The following is a 20,653-nucleotide window of genomic DNA, read 5'->3' on the forward strand; positions in this document are numbered from 1 at the left end:
TTTTTTTTTTTTTTTGGTATGTGGGGATTAAATGGGATGACATGCTTTGATTTCTCTTTAAAGACTTGTAATGTTATGGGACATTATTGACCTTTCTTAATTAGATTGATCTCCGAGATGACCCCAAAACTTTAGCAAGACTGAATGATATGAAAGAAAAACCTATATGTGTGGAACAAGGACAGAAACTAGCAAAAGAGGTAATGGAACATTTGCAGAATTTAAAAATAAATGTAAAGCTAGTAGCTGAGGCGAACACATGTATTTACGGTCCACCAGGGACTACACTGAGTGCTTTTCATGCATTATCTCATTTAATCCTTGCACCAACTCTGTGAGGCAGGGTTTTTTTGCTTTGTTGTAGAGAAGGGAAAACAGTGGCTTGGGGCATTGTCCATGGCCCTGCAGCAGCAAGTGGCAGAGTTTGGTTTTAGTCCAAAGCCAGGCTCTTCTACCTGTGCCACACTGCCAACAGTATTTTCTTAAAACGTTACATATGGATAGAGGCATGAGTAGCGGCTGCTGAGCCTTTAAACCCTTTTTAAATACTTAAACTTTGTATTGTGCCAAATCAGACTGTTTTAAGGAGATGCAAGGAATGAGGTTGTACAGTAACATAGGAAGATAATTTAAATTTGTGGTTCAAAACAGAAAATTATGGTTAGGTTTCTAAAAATATTTGTAACAGTGATACACCTAACACCTTTTTGCTTGTATTTTTCCTCGCCTTGAAGCTAGATTTACTTCTTCTCTTTTTGGCCCTAACATTATTAGATTTTTTTTTAATGTTGTGACATGTTTTAGTAGGACTTTTGTAGAAACAATTTAATAATGTCTTTTTAAATGTCCTACATATTAGTAGACAGAAGAAGCAAGAAAACTTACTGCAAGACAGTTTTTCTCAAAGTAAAACATAAAGGTTTCACTAACAGATCACTTAAGGAATTTCTTGTATTCAATTTTGTTATCTTGAGGAGAGTAGGAATTTCTAAATGTCATAAAGGTAAATGTCATAAATGAAGATATTGATGATTTAATCACATAAAATTGCCAGAAATAGAATTAAATTAAAAGTCGTACAACAAATGGTATATATGACAGAAAAGGGTTACATCCTTAGTATAGAGGAATCACTGGCATAAATGAGTTAACCAGCAGAAGACCTATATCCCAATAGAAAAATAGGCTAAGCATAGTGTATTAAAGGTAGGAATGTTCACACCCATATAATAGTCATTCAGTTTCCACATATAAAGTTGGCTAAAAATGAACTAAAGATACTTTTGCAAGGGTGCAAGGAAATAGGCATTGTATTGTTTTGGTGGTTGTTGAATAAAAGCAATCTTGGTAACATGAAAAAGCCTGTTAAAATCATGCTTACTTTTGATAAAGCAATTCCTTGTGTAGCGATTTATTTTAAGAAAATTGTTAGGATGTTGGTCAAAAAAGTTTCAGTTAGACTGGAACTTTGACTAAGTTTTTGAGATATATGCACAGGGTGGTGCTGAGGCTGCAAGCAGGGCCCTTACGTATGCTAAGCACACTGATCCTTCCTGAAATGCTTTCCTCAGTTGGCTTCCTTGGGTACATTCTCTCGGTTCTTCTCCCTTCTTGTTGACCCCTCGGCCATCTCTTCTTCTCCATGGTCCCTGAAGGTTGGAGGGCCCCAGGCATCAGCACTCTCCTAAGGCCTAGGGACCCTGTGGCTTCTTCCTGTCTTGTGGCTTCACCGGTTTCCCAAATTTGTATCTCCACCCTGAACCTCTTCCATAAACTTTGGATGTAGCTATCCAGTTGTTCACTTAACAAGTCTGTCTGGATGACTGAGCATTTCTGAATTAAAATGTCCAAAACAGTTCGTGATTTTACTCTCCACTCCTGTCCCTACAGTTACTTAGATCAGAAACCTCGAGTCATACCTCACCTTGCTTTTTCTCTCATACTACACATCTAACCTTCAGCAGAAGGTACTGTTCTACCTTCAGAATAGACTTAAACTCCAAATTCTTCCTCTCACCCTTTCCTCTTCACCTTTGACCTGGATTACTGGAACCGCTTTTTCACTTACCTTTCTTTCTCTGCCCCATGATAATCTGTTTTCAACACAGCAGCAGAATGAGTTTTAAAATACAAGCTTGGTCAGGTCATTGCTCTGCCCAGAACTTTCTGGTCGGTCCCCAGCATACTCTGAATGCAGGTCAGAGCCCTGCTGGCAGCCCATAAATGCTGTTCCTTCTCTGCTCCAGCTCTTGCCTCTGCCTCGGGCCATCGCACTTTGCTGCTCCCTCTGCCTGGACTCTCCTTCCCTGTGTGTCAATATTATTCATTTCTTAGCCCTTTCAGGCCTCTGCTGACATACTTTGTGTGTGACCCCACCTGATCATCCATACTCACTCCCCGCTTCATCTTCCTTCCCATCTTTCCCCAGAGCACACCTTTTGACAGTGTGCCTCTGTATTTACCAGTGCTTGCCTGGGCTTTTCCCTCTTTAAGGTGCAGTGAGTTGCATGAGAGTAGGGTAGGGAATTAATTTTTTTTCTCTGCTGTGTTCTTGCATTTAGCAAATGAGTGTGCAGTTAACGTTTAGCAGATGAGCAGGTCCCCTTGGAGTCAAGGCCAATTAGTATGGCTAGAGGCTACCTCCCTGACCATCTCTCCCAGTCCCAGATGCTCTCTTCTGCCACTCTGGTGACTTTTCTGTTCCTTGAATGATCCAAACATGTTCCCACCTCAGGTCTTTGCATCTAGGGTCCTGTCTAGAGCCCTTCCCCTTGACCCTCACCACTCAACTTGAAGCTTTTCCTGACCTGCCACCACCACCTGCCTCCACACTCCGTCACTCTTTTTCTCCCTAGCATTTGCACCATCTGGTCTAGAGTCCTCCTCTGGGTGCCTCTCCTTTGTGGGATGTAAGCAGATGTGGTTAAGTTCATTGCTATTTCCTCAGCACCAAGGCAATGCGTGAGGTACAGTGGGTACTCATCAAATATTTGATGAATGAAAGAATTTTTCATGAAGTCTAGGAAATATACTAGCATTTTAACAGTTGGCTACTGTTGGGCATATGAATATGGATGATAAGTTTATCCTCTCGTATAGCTGTGTTTTATAGTTATAATTTGATGTGTCACATCAATTATATAAATAATTGTGATTTTTATTTTTTCCCTCCCAGATAGGAGCATGCTGCTATGTGGAATGTTCAGCTTTAACCCAGAAGGGATTGAAGACTGTTTTTGATGAGGCTATCATAGCCATTTTAACTCCAAAGAAACATACAGTTAAAAAAAGAATAGGATCAAGATGTATAAACTGTTGTTTGATTACGTGAAAAACAACTTCAGTGGCCATGAAAACTGTCAATTTCTCTCAGAAAGCATATGAAATGCTACAGTGATACCCAGACCTCTTGTAAGGAAGCAGTTTCAAACTTGAAAGAAAACAAAAAACCGTCCTCAGAATTCATTAGGAATGTTCCTTAGAGGTCTAAGAAGCAGCAAACAGAACTGAAGCCACAATCTATTATAAATACTTTATTTCAACTAGAAGGTACAATCTCTCAGGGTTTTCATAGTTTAAAAAGTTACAATCACATCATGTTGAAACTGCATTAAAAAAACAAAACAGTGCTGTAAATGGAACTGCTTGGCTTTAACCATATACATTTCTGCACAGCCTTTAACGGAATCCGCACAAAGAAATATCTCCTCCCTTTGCTCCAGTTAATTGTTCTTGTAAGTAAGTTGCTTTCTATTCCAGTATATCCAGAGTGGTGAAATAACAAGGCCAGCCACGTAGCCAAAGGTTGCTCCAACCGTACAGGAGATGGGCCATACCTGAAGAGAGATTGTATGAGATCAAAAGTGAACAAACGTTTATTATTACCTGAGCACAAGTTAAATGTAACCTAAATATTTCTATATTAAAGCTTAATAATGCTTTCTTAATGCCAAAAGTGTAATAAGGTCATAACTGCATTTATCATCAACACTAAAAATGTACACATTTTAGTTAATGTGCATTAAACTGTAACAAGGCTTCTGACAATTGTAGATTTAGTTTGATGCTCCCCAAATTGCATGATATACATGCTAAATTGCAAATTAAAATTTTGGGTCATACTTTGCCATAATCACGGAATCAACTTAGCCCTCTGAACTAGCTGGTAATTTTTTAAAAAATCCACACATTGGCTGTATACATCAGATGAGATGAGAAGTGTGTATGCTGACAAAACACAAGAGAACTATGACTTAAAGAGGCAAGACCTAGAATCTAAGCATGTTAACATGGATTTAAAACAAAGCAGCTGCTTCTGTGTGTGATAAAACTCGTCATTTTTCAGATACAGATATTGCAACTATTGCAGAAGTTACAGAACCACAATTTACACACTCAGAATTTAAGTTAAACAATACTGCTGGCTTCCAAATACTTATTCTTGCCAGTTGTATTACATTTCACAATATTCCATTAAGCCAAAAGTAAATAATGTTGATTTAATTAATCCTGGGGCAGTATGTATTTGTCCCAAGGTGAAAGACTGCTTTAAAAAAAACATTGGAAACAGACTTTTCATCTGTAAAGCTTTCATGGTATTGGAGCTATTTCTAATCATCTGAGGGAACAGGCCTTAGAACTGTGTTAGAGGTAAACATTCTTAATAACTGGTCTTGTTACCTAATTTACCTTCTTTGTGTGGTCTGCTATGGGATCTGCCATGTTCCAGATGCTACGCAACAGATAGCAGTGTTAGACAAAGTGTGAACCACCTAATGCAGTTTAGAGATGCATAATTTCCCCTAGCCTTCTTTACATTTAACTCGCTATTGCCTAAATTATGATTTGTTTTTGGTAGGCTTGTTAATTTTTATGATTTGTACTTACAGCTATGTGTATTGCACAGATTGGGTAATGGAACACTAAACTTTATACTTGAAAATGACAGCCTTAAATGCTTATATCAGTCACAAATCTAGGATGTACTGTCTTTGTATGTGAGCTTTGTAGAGATTTTTAAAAATACAAGCATCATCTTCCCCATTGAAGAGTGGAGAATCTACTAGATAACTAGTCAGAAACTTTCAGAACTGGACATTGGATATTTCCTTCTCGCAAGAAATGGTGGTTCACATTATCATGGCCTTATGTATGCTAAAGTGGAATCTTATGTAACTTTCTCATTTAATTATGGTCTATTTTTAGGTACAATTGAAGGAATTGTATTAACATTATCTGAGTTGTCCAACACATGGCATAAAGGAATTAAGACAGTAAAGTATTATACATTTCCTAGTTGCCTTTGGGAATTTGATGGGAATTTTTTCTTTTTTCTTTACATCTTTGAAACCCTTCACACTTGGTTTACTAGGCAATGAAAATTAAAATCTAGAATTTGTTCTGCCCTAAGAAATGGATTAGGAATCTGGAAACAAACTGGAGTCACCTGCTTCTTGACTGGGCCTGTTTCCTCACCTTAATATACAGAAGGTAGAAGAGACGAGCTCCAGTTTCTCTCCCATTTATCATTTCCTAGTGTCTTTTCTTGTTCATAGTAATCATTGTTGGACACCACCTTCTCCAGATGGTAAGAATCATGTACACAGACCTTCAGAACTCTAAGCGAAGATGATTGTATCATCTGAACCTGAGGTGCCTTAGGTGCTCTACTGACCTTGATGGGGTTTGGAGTTTCCCATTGCTTATTCAGAGCTTTTTAATTGCTTTAGTTATTTAGTGCTTCTTTTTGCAAAATCCTTCCTACCACTTAAACTAAAAACCAAAGATTTGTTTTCTATTCATAAGCAGATTGTAGAAAAACTGCCTTATTTTCAGAAACATGTTTTTTCATTAAAGGCTTAGGTTTAATAGAAATTCAGATGAATCTCTGGAATGACTCTTTCAAACTAGTGAACTATTTGGGAAATAAAATACACTTCAAAAATACTTTATTGCCATGAATTTTGCTAGTGAATGCAAATACATTGCTTCTAACAAGGTTATGTATGAAATAACTTAGATTTGTAGTTCGTCTGTTTTTTAATATAGTAAATTCTAAAGTTCTTAAAAATAATTTTAGGGATTCCCTGAACTCTTACTTAATACTTTGCTAATTTAAGCACTTATTTTATCTCTATAGGTACATTTTAAGTAAGTTACCCACGCTGAAAAATATTTCCAGTACCTAGAGCTTGAATTAATGGTATCTGTCATGAATTATCTTAGTTAGAGACTACTTCCGTTTGATTTTTAATTATTTTAAATACCAAATTAAATACTGGTTTGTTGGTTGTTGCTTTTAAAGTGATTGTTACTTTTAACGGTGTCCCTTCTTAACACATGGGGTTACAAATAAAATGATATGCACAGTTTACTATCTATGTAAAGTACTGAACTTATTACCTCAGTAGTCTTTATTGAACACACTATGAAAACATTCAGGGAAGATTGTTTCTTTCCTCTGCCTGCCATGGGACTGCACACCATTGACAGGGCAAGAGCACCTGCACTCCGCTGAAAAGCTCCTAGTCAGAGTGCAGGAAAAATAATCATCCCTCATGGATCCCAGCCAAATTCAAATTTGGGTTACTCAATTCTGTCTTAATCACCATAATTTCAAAATGGCTCTTTATTCTCAAACACATACATAGACATTCACACACATTCTTTTAAACTGCTGCCATACCCCACCTCCAATAGAATGCCAAAAATGAAATAAATGCTAGTTTAAAAGTCCTGACTTGCCAGGCATGGTGGCACACGCCTGTAATCCTAGTACTCAGGAGGCTGAGGCAGGAGGATCGCTGTGAGTTCGAGACCAGCCTGAGCTACATAGTGAGTTCCAGATCAATCTCAACTGAACTACATAGTGAGACCCTGTCTCAAAAAACAAAACAAAGTCTTGCCTAACAAGAGGTTAAGGCTTGGAACACTGGTGGTTATTAGGTAAATCTCAAGAAATCCATGCCATCAACAAAATAAAATGTTCGCTGGCTTTCAGGACTGTTTGTTAGTGATGGGTCAGGTTTTGTACTTGGCAGAGTACCTGCTCGACTTGCCTGAAATAAACTGTTCTAAATTGTACACAGTCCTTTTTAAAACTTTTTTTTCTCATCTAAGAGCAGTCTTAACCGATTTTTGTAGCCCAAAATAGCGAATGGAGAAAGGGCAGTTAATGGGGAGGTTGCTCGACAAAAACTCCTAAGCAAGTTCCAACTTTCCTATAATTGCTTTAAAAGTTTACACTACAGCAATAGTTCGTGTGACTTGTGAAATCATCCTAGTAATCATGTATTTTAGTAATTAGATCTTAACGTTTTCTATTTAAAACTACTTGTTTCACATACAGAGGCATTTTTATCTAATATTCTCATACCACAGGTAGGATTTAAAGATACACCTGTATGTATATATACTGCACAGTTCAGCTGCGGAGCTACAAACTTTCCTCAAATTGTGGTAATGTGAGATGGCTGAATATATTGTTTTGTTTAAAGAAAACAGGAAACACAACAAAGATCCATATAAAAGAAGTCGTTTGCAAGTGGTACCTACCCAATGACAATCTTCTTTGAATTTAGTTTCTTTACATTTTTTTCTTTTTCTTCTTTCTTTATTCTTGACAAAAGGTTTTGCCAAGTTGCCTGGGCTGGTGGCCTTACACTTGCTATCCTTCTGCCTCAGCTTCCTGAACAGCTGAGATTACAAGCATTTACCACCACATCCAGCTAAATATTTTTGTTTTGTTTTATGATCACTAAATAGAAAACTCATACATGCAAGAGGGTAAAATAGCCTTGAAAGAAAAACCTGCTTAAAATTTGAGTAGCTAAAATACCCCACTTACTGTCCTTTCTTTAAATCACACAAAACCTTATATTTGTCATCCCTTAAATCAAAAGATTATGTTCTCTTGAAAAAGCAGAGATAAAAGTTTTGCATTTCATAAAATGGGGCCTGGGTACATCATACCAGTACTAAGTACATTTTCTCTCAGAAGTTTCTCTATAAACTAAAAGCACACAATACATAAACGTTATATGTTTCCTCATACGAATCATTGCTGGTTGAAAGACATTTCAAAATTGTAAACGTGTTTCCACCTGAAGATCACACTCTCTCCTGATCAGTTACTACTACGGCACAACTGAACTCTGCTTACATTTTGGGAAAGGAAAGGGTACTGACATACCTATGAGGTGTTTCTCAAAGCGTGTTCTGTGTAGTAAAAGATGACACTAATTTTGATATTATATTGGATTTGGGACTTGGTTCTGCTGGTTACCTCATATGTGACTCTGGGGAAGTCATCTGTCCTTTCTGTGCCTTGGTTTCCTGACCTGCAAGATCCGGACTGCTGTAAAACTTACCTCTTACAGGGGCTGGGGATTTAGCTCAGTGGTGTCGTGCCTGCTTTGCAACTGCAAGGTCCTGAGTTTGATTCCCAGTACCAAAAACAAAAACAAAAAAACTTTCTCTCTCCAAGTGCTGTAATGAGGGAATGCACCATGCACTATTAGCATACACATAACAGTATCGAGCACACAGCACACAGGAACCCTTCACTGATCATCCTTTGGTTCCTAGTCCTAATGAGCACATATGAAATAAGCTGCCATTATAATCCAGAGCAGCATCCTTCCCTACATACACGAACTCTTGAAAATATTTTTAGAAGTCACATCTACTGAATGCATGTTACCTTCTGGCCAAACATGATCCTTAAATATATATGCGCATGTAAGTTTAGGGGTTCACAGGCCTGTGAAGCCCATGTATGGTCTCCTGGTTAAGAATCCTTATACATACTCTATCACTCTACCATAAGTGTTTTTATTCACAGTAACTCTTTACCTATTAGGTCTCCAAATTTTAAGGCTCAATCTTAATATAGATGGTATTTGTTTGTAAATACATAATTTAAGAGTAAACAGTTAAGATGTATTTTACTAAATTATAATACAAATGTTACTCTTCAGGTTCCTTTATATATATATATTATATATAATTTTTAATATATATAGCATACATATATAAAATGTACAAATTCTAAATCAATTCTAAAATGTGTAATGTCATTAAAATTATAGTCACAGATGTTTGCTGCTGTACATAAAGCAGCTCTGATATGTCCTTACCTACGGTGGCACTGACAAGCGGCTGCAGGCTTCCTATAATGACGATCATTTATTTGAAATCAGATGATGATAATTTTTTCAAATTAGTTTAAAATGTTCAAAACGTTTAACAGTAACTATACAAAAATATTAAGCTATTTTCTTAAATAACGTGTTTTATTTAGAAGCTTTTCTTGGAAACAGCTTGGGCAGGGGAGTGAAAATAATGTGAGTTTCAGGGCCAGTTCATCCCTATGATCTTGGCCAGATCACTTAATATCTGAACCTCAGGTTCCTAATCCACAAAACGGAGATAACAGTACCAATTCTACTTAAAAATATAGGCTGTTATGTTAAATGAAGGAATAATTTCAAATTTGACATGAAAACAATGAGTACCATGGATCAGTATTCTGTAGATTACAAGTTTGAAAAAATTAAACTTACGTGAATACTAATGTATATTTTAGGTAACTGACACTTCTGGGTAGTAAGAAGAACCAGCAGTTTAGAAGAAATAAAATAAGTGATGAGTAATGTTACACTGTACGATAGGAACCCTAACCCTTGTAATACAATCATCTTTAATATATGCTATTCGCCATATGAACTGTTTGGGGAGTATACAGCTTACGTGGGAAAATTCTCAGGTGCTACACAATATACTGCCATTATGCAGGCCATCTGTAGACTCCTTTCAACAGAACAATTACCTGCCAACTGCCATTTTTCATAAATATTAAGAAGCAAGATTCAGTATAGATACTGGTTTTAAACCAACTAGTGGTAGACATTTGCACTGTTCTTTTGTTTTTGTTTTTATTGACAGGGTCTCACTATGTTGCCCAGGTTGGCCTTGGACTCCTGGACTCAAGTGATCCTTCTGCCTCAGCCTCCCAAGTAGCTGGGCCTATTGATCCACATGCCAGTGTGTCCTGCTTGTGTTACCTTTAAAAGTCTCATTCAAAATTACTGATCTCCTACTATAAACCAATAAGGAGTAAGCTAAGATTAAATTATTTGGTTTGGGATCAACTGCAGCATAAATCCTTTAAAATGTGTGTTCCAATATAATTAAAGTATTTATGGGGTGGGTATATGCCATCACAGATAACATGGAGAAATTGATCTGAGAATACTTTGTAACAACTCCCAACCACTACGTTACTGGTTCTCTCTTCTGACAAGATAAAACACAAGGAGCTAGTAAATCTCTCTCTCACAAGGTACTTTTTAATATGTACACTGTATTATGTTTCCCACAAATTTGCTTTTGCAAAAATGACAGAATTTGTCTTTCCAAGCCTGCTGACCTTCTAAGGGCTTTAAATGATCATTTATATTTCCCTCAGAACTCGGTCTTGAGCAGTGATGAGTTTTTCTAGATATTCCTAAAACAAATACGTTGTCTGAGGTAGGAATACAGGTTCAGATGAAGCTACTCAAAGCTACTCTCCTTGTAAATCCACACTGATCCATGCATATTCGGACCATTCTCCTATGACCAAGAACACAAAGTTATTTGTGGAGAAGTGTGCGGTCACTGCTGGAATTCTTTTCCTATGACACTAAATGGTCCTGTCCACGTTCACGTAAACGAGTTGGCCTGGCAGCAGCATTCTCTCTCCCATGAATGTCCTAACAGAGCTAACAGTTACAACACAACTACCCTACAGCGAACAGTTTGAATCCCAAGGCATCTTCTGTCAGTTAATTATGTTTTTCCTCCATGCTTAGAACATATAAATCATATACTAATATTTTATTTTGGTCTAAAACAGTATAATCCCTTTGGCAAGAGAAATGCCAATTAACCTAAAAACATGAAGCTCTTCAATCAAATCTGTAATCTCAGTTGTATCCCGCCCTCCAGCATTTTGCAACAATTCAATTAGTTATAATTCTATACTCTCTACCTTCAATTTATGAACAATTTATCTGTGGTATCTGTGACTTCAGAAAGGGAATATATATTTCACAAATATTAAATTTTTATTCTGATAAAACAGAAAAAAGGATTATTAAATACAATAATGCCTCATTTATCTGGTATCTGATGGGCATAAATACAAATATTTTAAAATAGTGTTAAATACCATCTCAAGCACCTAAAATTCAAAACCATCAAATTCAATTTCTTAAAACACATGTTGCATGAAATAAAAAATAACTATCCCAGAAGAGACTTGGTCATGTGGTTCAACTGCTTTCAGAGATACCAGCATTAAAATCCAGAGTTCAAAGGTACATGTGGATTTTTCAGGCACAAAAGCATTACAAATTAGCTTTAAATATTTTCCTACAAACGTATTAAATTATGATACAAAATACAGATACCACTAGAGTGATTGTGGCATTTAGAAGAGACAATGTAGGGACAGCACTCAACTACTCAACCTATTCCGAAGAGACCTAAGCTATGACCATTTAAAAAAAAAGAAAAGCTGTTTCAAAGTCTCCAGCAACAAGGGAAATCATGGCATAGTGGGGCTACACCATGTAGTGGGTTGTTGTATCTTAAGTTTCCCTTATACCAGCCAGGCAATGTTGAGCAAGATGTGTAGTCCTTCCCTCTCATGCAGTGGTGGTGAACCTATGGCACACACGCCACAGCAGGCTGTCTGTATCACTGAAAACTCTAAAAGGTGTGCCATCACTGTTCTAGTATGTAAACAGGGGGATAAAAACCTATCTTGCATTATAGCTGTCAGATTAAATTACTCCTGTGACAGTGCCAAGCCCCAGGCCTGTATGCAGATCTATAAATGTTGCCATGTTCTTTAAACTGCCATCTGAAATGTCTGACAGGACTGAAAATTATGTGAAATCCAAATACCCTAAACTGGTTCAGTTAAAATACTGGAGAAACAGAAAGATACACTAGTACACCACTTTTACCAACTGAAGGGGAAAAAGAATAAGATGACAAACTGAGACAACACAGCCCCTTGAACACATGTGGACTTCAATAAAGAATGGAATTTGCTTTTTTTTTGAGTGCTAAAAGCAGAGTCAAACTACTTTTACATGTCATAAATGTCTGGAGCATTAATTAAGCAGTAACCATGTGTCAGGCGCTAAGTATTTTAGAAGGATTTTAGCATTTAATCCTTACTAGCAAGTGGCATAGTCAGGATCTGAACCCAAGTAATCTGATGCCAGAGCTCTTAATCATCATGTTAACTGCCTACCTATTAATAAAACATATGAGCCCTAAAACCTTATGGTCAATTTCCTTAGCTCAAAATAACCAAAATTCCTTACTCCCACAAAATTTTTTATAACATGAAATTCCAGCCCATGTTTTGATAAAGACTAAAAATACTTCCCAGATGAAAAGCTCACAGTTACTTGTTTCACAAAATACTTAAGGTATATTAAATACGAAACTAAATCAGAATCTGAAGCTAAGCTTTACTGTTACGAAATAATCAATTTCAGTCCTAGGTAATTTTAAGTGTCCGTTATACTTACAAGAGTATGTGCTTTGCATACAGGAATAACAATTACTGATTAGCTACTTAGTTAAAGCAAGTTAAGAACCAAATTATAATGCACAAAGGTTTTCTGCAGTCCAAATATTTATCAGTAACTATAGGCTTTCTCTAGAAGTGAAGAAGGCAAGATGAATTTCAAATATTAAATGAAACTAAACAAAGATGTACTGGTAGTCACTCTGTCATATTCTCTTTAGCCAAATCCCCTTGCTGCCCTCTAGAAAGTGAAGGCTTACTTCAACTATAAAGATGCCTTGTATCTTTTCATCATTATTTAAAAGCACTTAAAATTCATATTAAGTGCAAAAAACTTTTTCACAGAGATTACATATTTTCAGTGGGCCCTTCCAGTCACTTCATTAACAAATGGTTTTAAGAATGCTTGAACATTCTCATTATAAACTCACATCATTATAATCTCGGTTTCAGAAACTTCAAAGTCAGGGTAATCAAAGTTCAAAGTAGAGAAAATGAGTTAAAACACAGCAACAGTCTCTGTGCTGTTCTGTGTGTGCGTGTTTTTAAAGAAAATATAACTGCTTAACCATCCACTCCTATTTCTCTGACTAGAACAGAAACAAAACAAATTGCAATACAGAAGAGTTTGCTTTACCATTAACATACCAAATCTGTATTAAGCTACAAGGATTAAAGAACTAGTTTTTTCTTAATACATGTTGTATTTTAGATAACAAAATATACACACTACTTTCTTCTGCTGAAATTTTTTGCTAGCAAATCTCCATTTTTAGGAGATGCCATGTCCTCTTTTATTTTTTATTGCTTCTCTGGCAGACTGTATTAGCATCATGAACTACACTGATTACTTGTTCTGTGTAGAATTTTTAAAATAACAAATAACTGGGCCGGGGATTTAGCTCAGTGGTGCCACTGCCTGCCTCACAAGCACAAGGCCCTGAGTTCAATTCCCCGGTACCAAAAACAAAAACAAAACAAAACAAAAAACTTATTTAAAACCTTTGCTGGAAATAAAAAGGCAAAGAAAAAAGCCATATAATATCTATAGTCTACTAATAACTCCCAAGGAGGGGCAGGTGAGTATTACTTAAATAAAATATTGTTAATTCATACTAATTCTATCATTCCATCAGTAAATATCATAGTTTAAAAGGATTATGGTGAATAAGTGGGTCATTGACTTCAAAAACTCTAAAAATTATCCAACAATAAAGATAATTAAATGCTAATATTCCAGCATTTTTCTGCCCTGCTGAGGGTCAAATCCCAGGCCTCAAGCATATTAGGCTTTACCAACTGTGCTACACTGTCAGATCTAAATGAGACATTCTTAATGATGAAGATCAATAACTTGTTATATTTTTAAAGTAGCTAACTAGAAAATAATTTAAAGTGTCAATAAATCACACTGGGTGTGGTAATACATGGCTGTGATCCCACACTCAGGAGGCTGAGGAGGAGAACTGTGAGTTCAAGGCCAGCCTGGGATATGTAGAAAGAGCCTGTCTCAAAAACAAAACAAGTAAAATAATGATAAAAGTTAGGGGTGGAGGGCCAGGGATTTAGCTCAATGAGGCCACCACCTACATTGAAAGAGCGAGGTCCTGAGTTTGATCCCTGGTACCGAAAAAAAAAGTCAACAATTCATGGGGAAGAAATATACACCTGCAGTTCCAGCTGTTTGAGAAGCTGAGGCAAAAAGACAAGTCTGAGGTCAGCCTGGGCAATAGTGCAAGGTCCTACCTCAAAAAAGGTATGGAGTGAGGTGGGGGAGGTAGCCCAGTGGTAGTAGCTGAGCATGTGCAAGCTCTGGGTTCAATCCCTACTGCTGCCAAAGGAAAGAAGTGGGGAGAGAGAATCGTAAACTTAAACTCTCATTTTATACATGTACTCCCTTATGATTCAGTTTCTACTTCTGTAGCCTTATAAACATAGAAGACTTAAATATGTGTAATTTACTTTTCTGTATTATGAAATATTTTATGCACAGATTGTTAATTATACATTATTTTACCAATTTATTAATGCTGATGTCCCACGGTGCTTTATTTTTCAGTATTATGTATTTAGATTTAATTGCACACCTGAAAATAATGAATCTACAACTTAAAACAATTTTCTGTGTATACTTTTCAAAAATGTGGTCATCCAATGTAGAAGCAATGCACTGACACTCTACTGAATGAAATGAAGTGTGGATGACTTCCTTCAATTGCCAACTTGATCAGTGAGATGGCCGAGGAATATGACATTAATCTGAAACCTTAGACAGAATCAGGGACACCACACTCCCAACCTCCTGAGGCTTCTGTAACACAGTGAACGAGACTCCAGAGGGAGGGGAGCCCACCAGGATTTTTACACGAGAAAGAACAGCTCAGCTGCCAGAGAGATGACAACAGCTGAAGCACAAAGAGTGATGTATATCGTAACACAGCCCAGGTCCCACATTTGGGAAGAGAGATAGGTATAAAAATGTATCTAGCCATTCATTATCTAAAAACTTACGCTAAGGAGCAAACTGGGCAAATATATATGTTTAAGTATGATAACAATAAAATATTATTAGAACTGGAGAAGTCTAAATATCCATTCATAACCAATTAACATTATTTAACCCAAATCATTGAACATTAAATACATTCAGTTTCTATTGACACAGTGTGAGCTTTATAATATGCTGTCTAGGGTAAAAGCAGGTTATAAATAACATGTACAGTACATTATGAATAGTTATACGCATAGAAGGAGAGCTACAAAAATTACCACCAAAACAAATGAAGGGATTCTTCCGGTGGATTTAAAAAAAGCAACAGTAATTTTAACTCTCTTTTTTATAATACCACTTAAGTTTTAGAAATAAAATCAGCTCAAAAAAGAGTTCTCTTCATGTTGGGAAAAAGAGTACATACATTTATTTTTGTAGTATTGGGGATTGAAGCCAGGACCCAGACACATGCTAGGTGAGCACTCTACCACTGGGCTGCATCCCCACATCCCCAGTCCCTTTAATTTTTTAGATTTTGAGACAGGGCTAAGTTGCCTAGCTCGGCCTCCCATTTGCAGTCACGCTTCCACTTCCCACGCAGCTGGCATTACAGGCGCGTGCCACTATGCCCTCATCTACGTTCAATTTTTAACACCATAATTCTGTCTGAAAGGTTACTCTAAGAAAATAATTACAAAAATTCAAAAAGCTACAGATTCAAACATGCTTCCCATAGCAGTGTTATAGCACAATACTAATGATCAATAATCAATGTATTAAATGATACAGTAACCATACAAGTATACTCTGAAGTCATTAAAAAATGAGAGATGTCACCATCATCTAGTAGTCATGACTTTGACAAGGTTACATATCTTCTGGGAGTTGATTTCCTCTGTTAATAGACGATGAGAACAACGCTCATCAGCCAGTGCTTCACCTAGCATATTGGCTTTATCCTAATGTTAGAGGGAAGGAAAAATCTGAAGTTTGTGAGCTTCTTCTGATACCACATCTATTTTTAAAAATTACTTCACTATATTTTCTAAATATATTTCAAGATCAACAATCTGCAATCCACCATATTAAGAAAAGAATAAATCTAAGACCAGAGAGTAGGGGATATAAGTTAAAAATAGAAAATGTCTACAACTGCCACCCTAAAAGTTAAGAAAACTCCTATATGTGTTCTCAAAATAAGTTTTGTTTATTCACTCATAGATGTAGAAAAAATACCTCTAGAAGACAAATGTAGGCCAACCTGGATGCCCGTGTCACTGGGACAGATCCCTGTAAGAAGCAGCCTAGATTACACTGATGGAAAGAATTACATTCTTGCTAAACTGAAGAGCAAAAAATTTATATATACCCACTGGTTTGCTTCACAGGCCTTACCATATTGTCTCAACATGTATTTTATTGCTTTAAATAGCTGAAACCAACCTGCCATGGTCTTTCCCAATCCAGTGGAATAGGAAATGCTCCAAACCATGCTCCTACAAAACTAGAAATTGTAGTGATCTGGAGACTGTTCTCCCAAATGGATGTAACTCTGTAAAACACAAATTTACAAGTCACTGGAAAATCAAACAAGCAGTCGCACAAATTAACACTACATATTTTCTATTCATTTAAAATGAACATATCAGGTTGACATTTAGATATGTACAATGAAGAAAACATAAATGTATTTTATTTCCATTGGAAAAGTAATATCTGCACACAGTAAGAGTCAAACAATACAAAAGCTTATTTGCAGTGATAATTAAATCTTCCTCTGTCCCTACCATCAATTTCTGGTTACTTCTCCCAGTTCCAGAAAGGAACTGTTATTTCCAACTTATTACATATCCTCCCAGAAATATTTTATACACATACACATATACATATAATTTTTGGAGGCTATGTGTATATCTGCATTAAAAATATACATATATCTTTTTTTTGTTAACAGCTACAGAGGAGGAGATACAGCTGGATTTGAAAGGTAGATAGGATTAGCTCTTACACTGGAAAAAAAAGCTACACTGCAGACAAGACATAGTAACACTGGTTGAGGCCAAATGGAAGGATAGGAAATAAGGCTGGAAAAGTAGGTTAGAGGTAAGAACTTTTTACAAGTAACAGCTTCACTGAGTTAATAAAATTTATCCTAGAAAATCCTTTTCAAGCCACACAATTCACTTGTTTAAAATATACAACTTAGTGGTTTTTAGTATATTCGCATAGTTGTGTAACTACCCAGTCGTCAATTTTAGAACACTTTCATCACTTCAAAAAGAAACTCTACCCATTAACAGTCACTCTCTATTTTTCCTCCCTCACCCCAGCTCTAAGCAACCACTAAGCTACTTTCTGCTTCTACGGATTTACCATTCTGCACATGTCATATAAGTGGAACTGTATAGCATGAAGTCTTTTGTGCGTTTCTTTGACTTAGCATAAATAAAGCTGCTGTAAACTTTCATGTGCGAGCTTTTGCATGGACATGTATTTTCATTTCTTTTGGGATTATACCGCACAGTGAAATGGCTGGGTCATCTGGTAACTATGCTTAATCTTTAAGGAACTGCAGCTTGTGTTCCAAAGCAGCTGAATCACTTTATATTCCCATCAGCAGTGTATAAGAGCTCCAATCTTCCCACATCCCCCTAGAACTTATTATCTTTTTTAATTACAGTCATCTTTGTGGGTGAGAAATGGTTTCTCATTGTGGTAGATTTAGGGTTTGGATTTAAGAAAAGTTTTAAATGTTATATTAAATGAATCACTAAGTCTTAAAAGAAGGCAGCTATGTGATCAGAGCTTTTTCCAAGGTTCACATATGTATCTTATCTGACCTCTAGGCTCTAAGTTTGTGGAACAAGGGACACAATATATGTTTTCATTGTTTTAGCATACTTGTGGCTATCTTATGTCTATTAAAATAAAAAGCACAAACATTTCAGAGGCTGTCCCCTATTTTGATTGTCTGATGTATCTAAAAGTGCTTATGATCTTACACATAATAAACATAGAAAGAAATGAAACTAAGACCTAGTTTAAAAATGGGAAAATTCTGTAGCCTTTTTAAAATTAAAAAAAAATTTTTTTTTCCTTAAGACAAGTTTTCTTGGTGTGTAGCCCAGGCTAGCCTCAAACTCAATCTTCCTGCCTCACCCTCCCAAGTGGTGGGGTAATAGGCACGCACCATCATGGCTGGTTTAAAATAAAAATTTTACATTTATCAAAACAGCATATGCAAAAAACAAACAAACAAAAAACAGCATATGCAATACCTTGTTATCAAGGACTACAATTAGACTAATAATAGTTTCCTCCTCTATCCCCCCAATTCTGACTTCTGCACCTAAGACATTTTTAACTCTTTTTACCTCAAATGTATATAACATACTAAGTATTAAGTGTTTTTCGGGATTTCCTTACGTTCTGCTTTTTACTACAGATGATTTAGCACCTTTTGTCCATTTTGTCCATAAGCACCCTGCCTCCACCTATGTACTTCTCCCTGGTTGTCCTTCCTTCAATGGTAATGCCACCCCCTTTTAGCTGAAAAGTGCAGTATCTTGGTGATTATAACTATGGAAAGCTAATCACAGTGAACCACACAGTAAATCACATTTCTTTTCTCTTAGTAAAACAATTTTAGTATGATTTTGTCCTTGGATATTAAGAATTGCTCCTTCCTCCCACCCCAGCTATTTATGTACCTATCACTAAATCATTTCCAAATATCCCAAAGAATCCCAATAGTAACTCTAAGTTCTTCTTTTTGCTCTTTTCCTTTCTTCTTGGAGGAACCTCACTACCTCCAACCTGGACAGTGGCTCCACGCCTGCTTCCTGCTGCTGTCCTGGGAGGTCCCTATACCGTCATTTGGTGAATTCTCTGTGTTTGTCTCTCTCTGTCCTTCTTTTCCTTCAATAGATTCCTATGCATCTATGGTAAGTAGATTTTTACAGGTGGGTTAAGTCTGAAAAGAACATAATTGATGAACATAATCTGGCCTCAATTTTAAAGGCACCGCTTCAGCGCCGTTCTAGTTCCCCATCCTCTGTAGGTAACGTGCTTTTCCTACCTTCTGGAAGCATTTATGGTCACCTCTGTTCCTGGCAACACTTCACAAAATTGTGTCTTGAAGTATCTTTTCATCTATTATATGGGAAAGATATGGACTTCTTCATCTAGATTTAAGTTCCTTTGATTCTTGAAATTTTATTTAAAGACATTTTCTGCCCAAATTTCTCAGGAATTTTGCTTTCCTTACTTTTTGCTGGAAATACTATTAATTTGAATTAATTTCTGCTTGTCTTACCTTTTAACTCATTCTCCATATCTCTTTTTGACTAAGGGATCTTTGCAATTTTGTCTCTATTTCTGTTGGGCTTTTTTTCCTTTTTTTTTTTTGTACTTTATTTTTATTTTCCAAGAGCTTTGTTGGTCTCTGAATATTACCTACTCATGTTTAATGGACATAAAAAATGTGAATTTTAAAGTTATCTTTTGATCTTTATATTGCCTTTGTTTCCACTGTGATTTCTGTTGCTTTCATTTCTGGATTTCATTTGACATAGTCCTCAAATGTCTGATGATTATTCATTTCTCATCCTACTTAAAACATCGCATATAAAATGCACATAACAGGAAGGTCTACAGAGAAAACGTATTAGTGGTTGTCTGACCTGCAGAGTGGGAGAGAAGGGTGGGAATAAGGGATGACTAACAGTAGGCATAGTTTATTTTTGGTGTGATGAAATGCTCTAAAATAAGACTGTGGTGACAATTGTGCAACTGTGTCTATCCTAAAAACCACTGAATTATATCTTTGAACAGGTGAATTTTATGGGATGCAGTTACATTTCAATAAAGCTACTTTAAAAACAATAAAAACAAAACAAAACACTAAACAGTACAAGAGCAAGATGATTCAGCCTGTGGGCTTCAAATGCCTAGGACTAAATGGGAAGCCTGTCTTTATCTTAGGGGAAATCAAAATATCAAGATCTATAAATTTTTCTTTTGTACCATTTCCTCCTGAAAGAAACATTTCAATATTCTAAATAGATGTTAAAGACCTAGCTGCTAGTACCCTGGGCCAAGCAGAAAGAAACGGCGGAATGTGAGGTGGGGAACTCATTGTTCAGTATGTAGCATTAACCTTTATTCCCTGAAGAGGTTAATACTCAGTATCTGGCAACAATCAGAACAGCTGAGGATACGAGGGATACAAATATATTTTTCCCACTTTTCTTTCCCCACTGTACAACTTTTGTTCCTTATATTATTTTATAGTATTTACATTCTGTTTTGCAACCCTAATTCATTGAATTATTTTCTTGATATAGTGAGCCCCTTTACTACACAAACTGAACACTGCCTTCATTCGGAGACACTGTCTTCTATCATATCATTGAATTATTTTTTGTTACTATGTTTTCTATTATAGGGACACTAACTAGTCTTACATTTAAATTTACTTTATCTCTTTTCAATATTGTATTTTCTCTAATTATTGTTTTCTTCCCATCCTCCCCTCTATCCTTCATTTTGATTAGCTCAAACCCTTCCCGCAT

At 36.3% G+C, this 20,653-nt stretch overlaps 2 protein-coding genes across 6 annotated transcripts in view; one reads left to right on the forward strand and one right to left on the reverse strand.

Annotated features, from left to right (window-relative positions):
* Positions 1 to 6,291, forward strand: part of Rhoq (ras homolog family member Q) — a 38,892-nt gene extending 32,601 nt beyond the window's left edge. The window contains exons 5-6 of the mRNA XM_010615898.3: positions 105 to 200; positions 3,176 to 6,291. Coding sequence (XP_010614200.1) covers positions 105 to 200; positions 3,176 to 3,331 — 252 coding nt within the window. The 3' untranslated portion in view covers positions 3,332 to 6,291. The remainder of the gene's footprint in view (positions 1 to 104; positions 201 to 3,175) is intronic.
* Pigf (phosphatidylinositol glycan anchor biosynthesis class F) overlaps positions 3,704 to 20,653 on the reverse strand; it is a 31,472-nt gene continuing 14,522 nt past the window's right edge. For 4 of the 5 annotated variants that reach the window (XM_010615770.2, XM_010615769.3, XM_033763896.1 and 1 more), the window contains 2 exons: positions 16,524 to 16,632; positions 3,704 to 3,836 (listed from right to left, as the gene is read on the reverse strand). In XM_010615770.2, coding sequence (XP_010614072.1) covers positions 3,723 to 3,836; positions 16,524 to 16,632 — 223 coding nt within the window. In that variant the 3' untranslated portion in view covers positions 3,704 to 3,722. Of the gene's footprint in view, positions 3,837 to 16,523; positions 16,633 to 20,653 lie in introns of those variants that run through there. The other variant, XM_033763899.1, reaches the window with a different exon arrangement.

Source organism: Fukomys damarensis, unplaced genomic scaffold (assembly GCF_012274545.1).
Source record: "Fukomys damarensis isolate Sample0158 unplaced genomic scaffold, DMR_v1.0_HiC HiC_scaffold_2, whole genome shotgun sequence".
NCBI classification, from domain to species: Eukaryota; Metazoa; Chordata; class Mammalia; order Rodentia; family Bathyergidae; genus Fukomys; species Fukomys damarensis.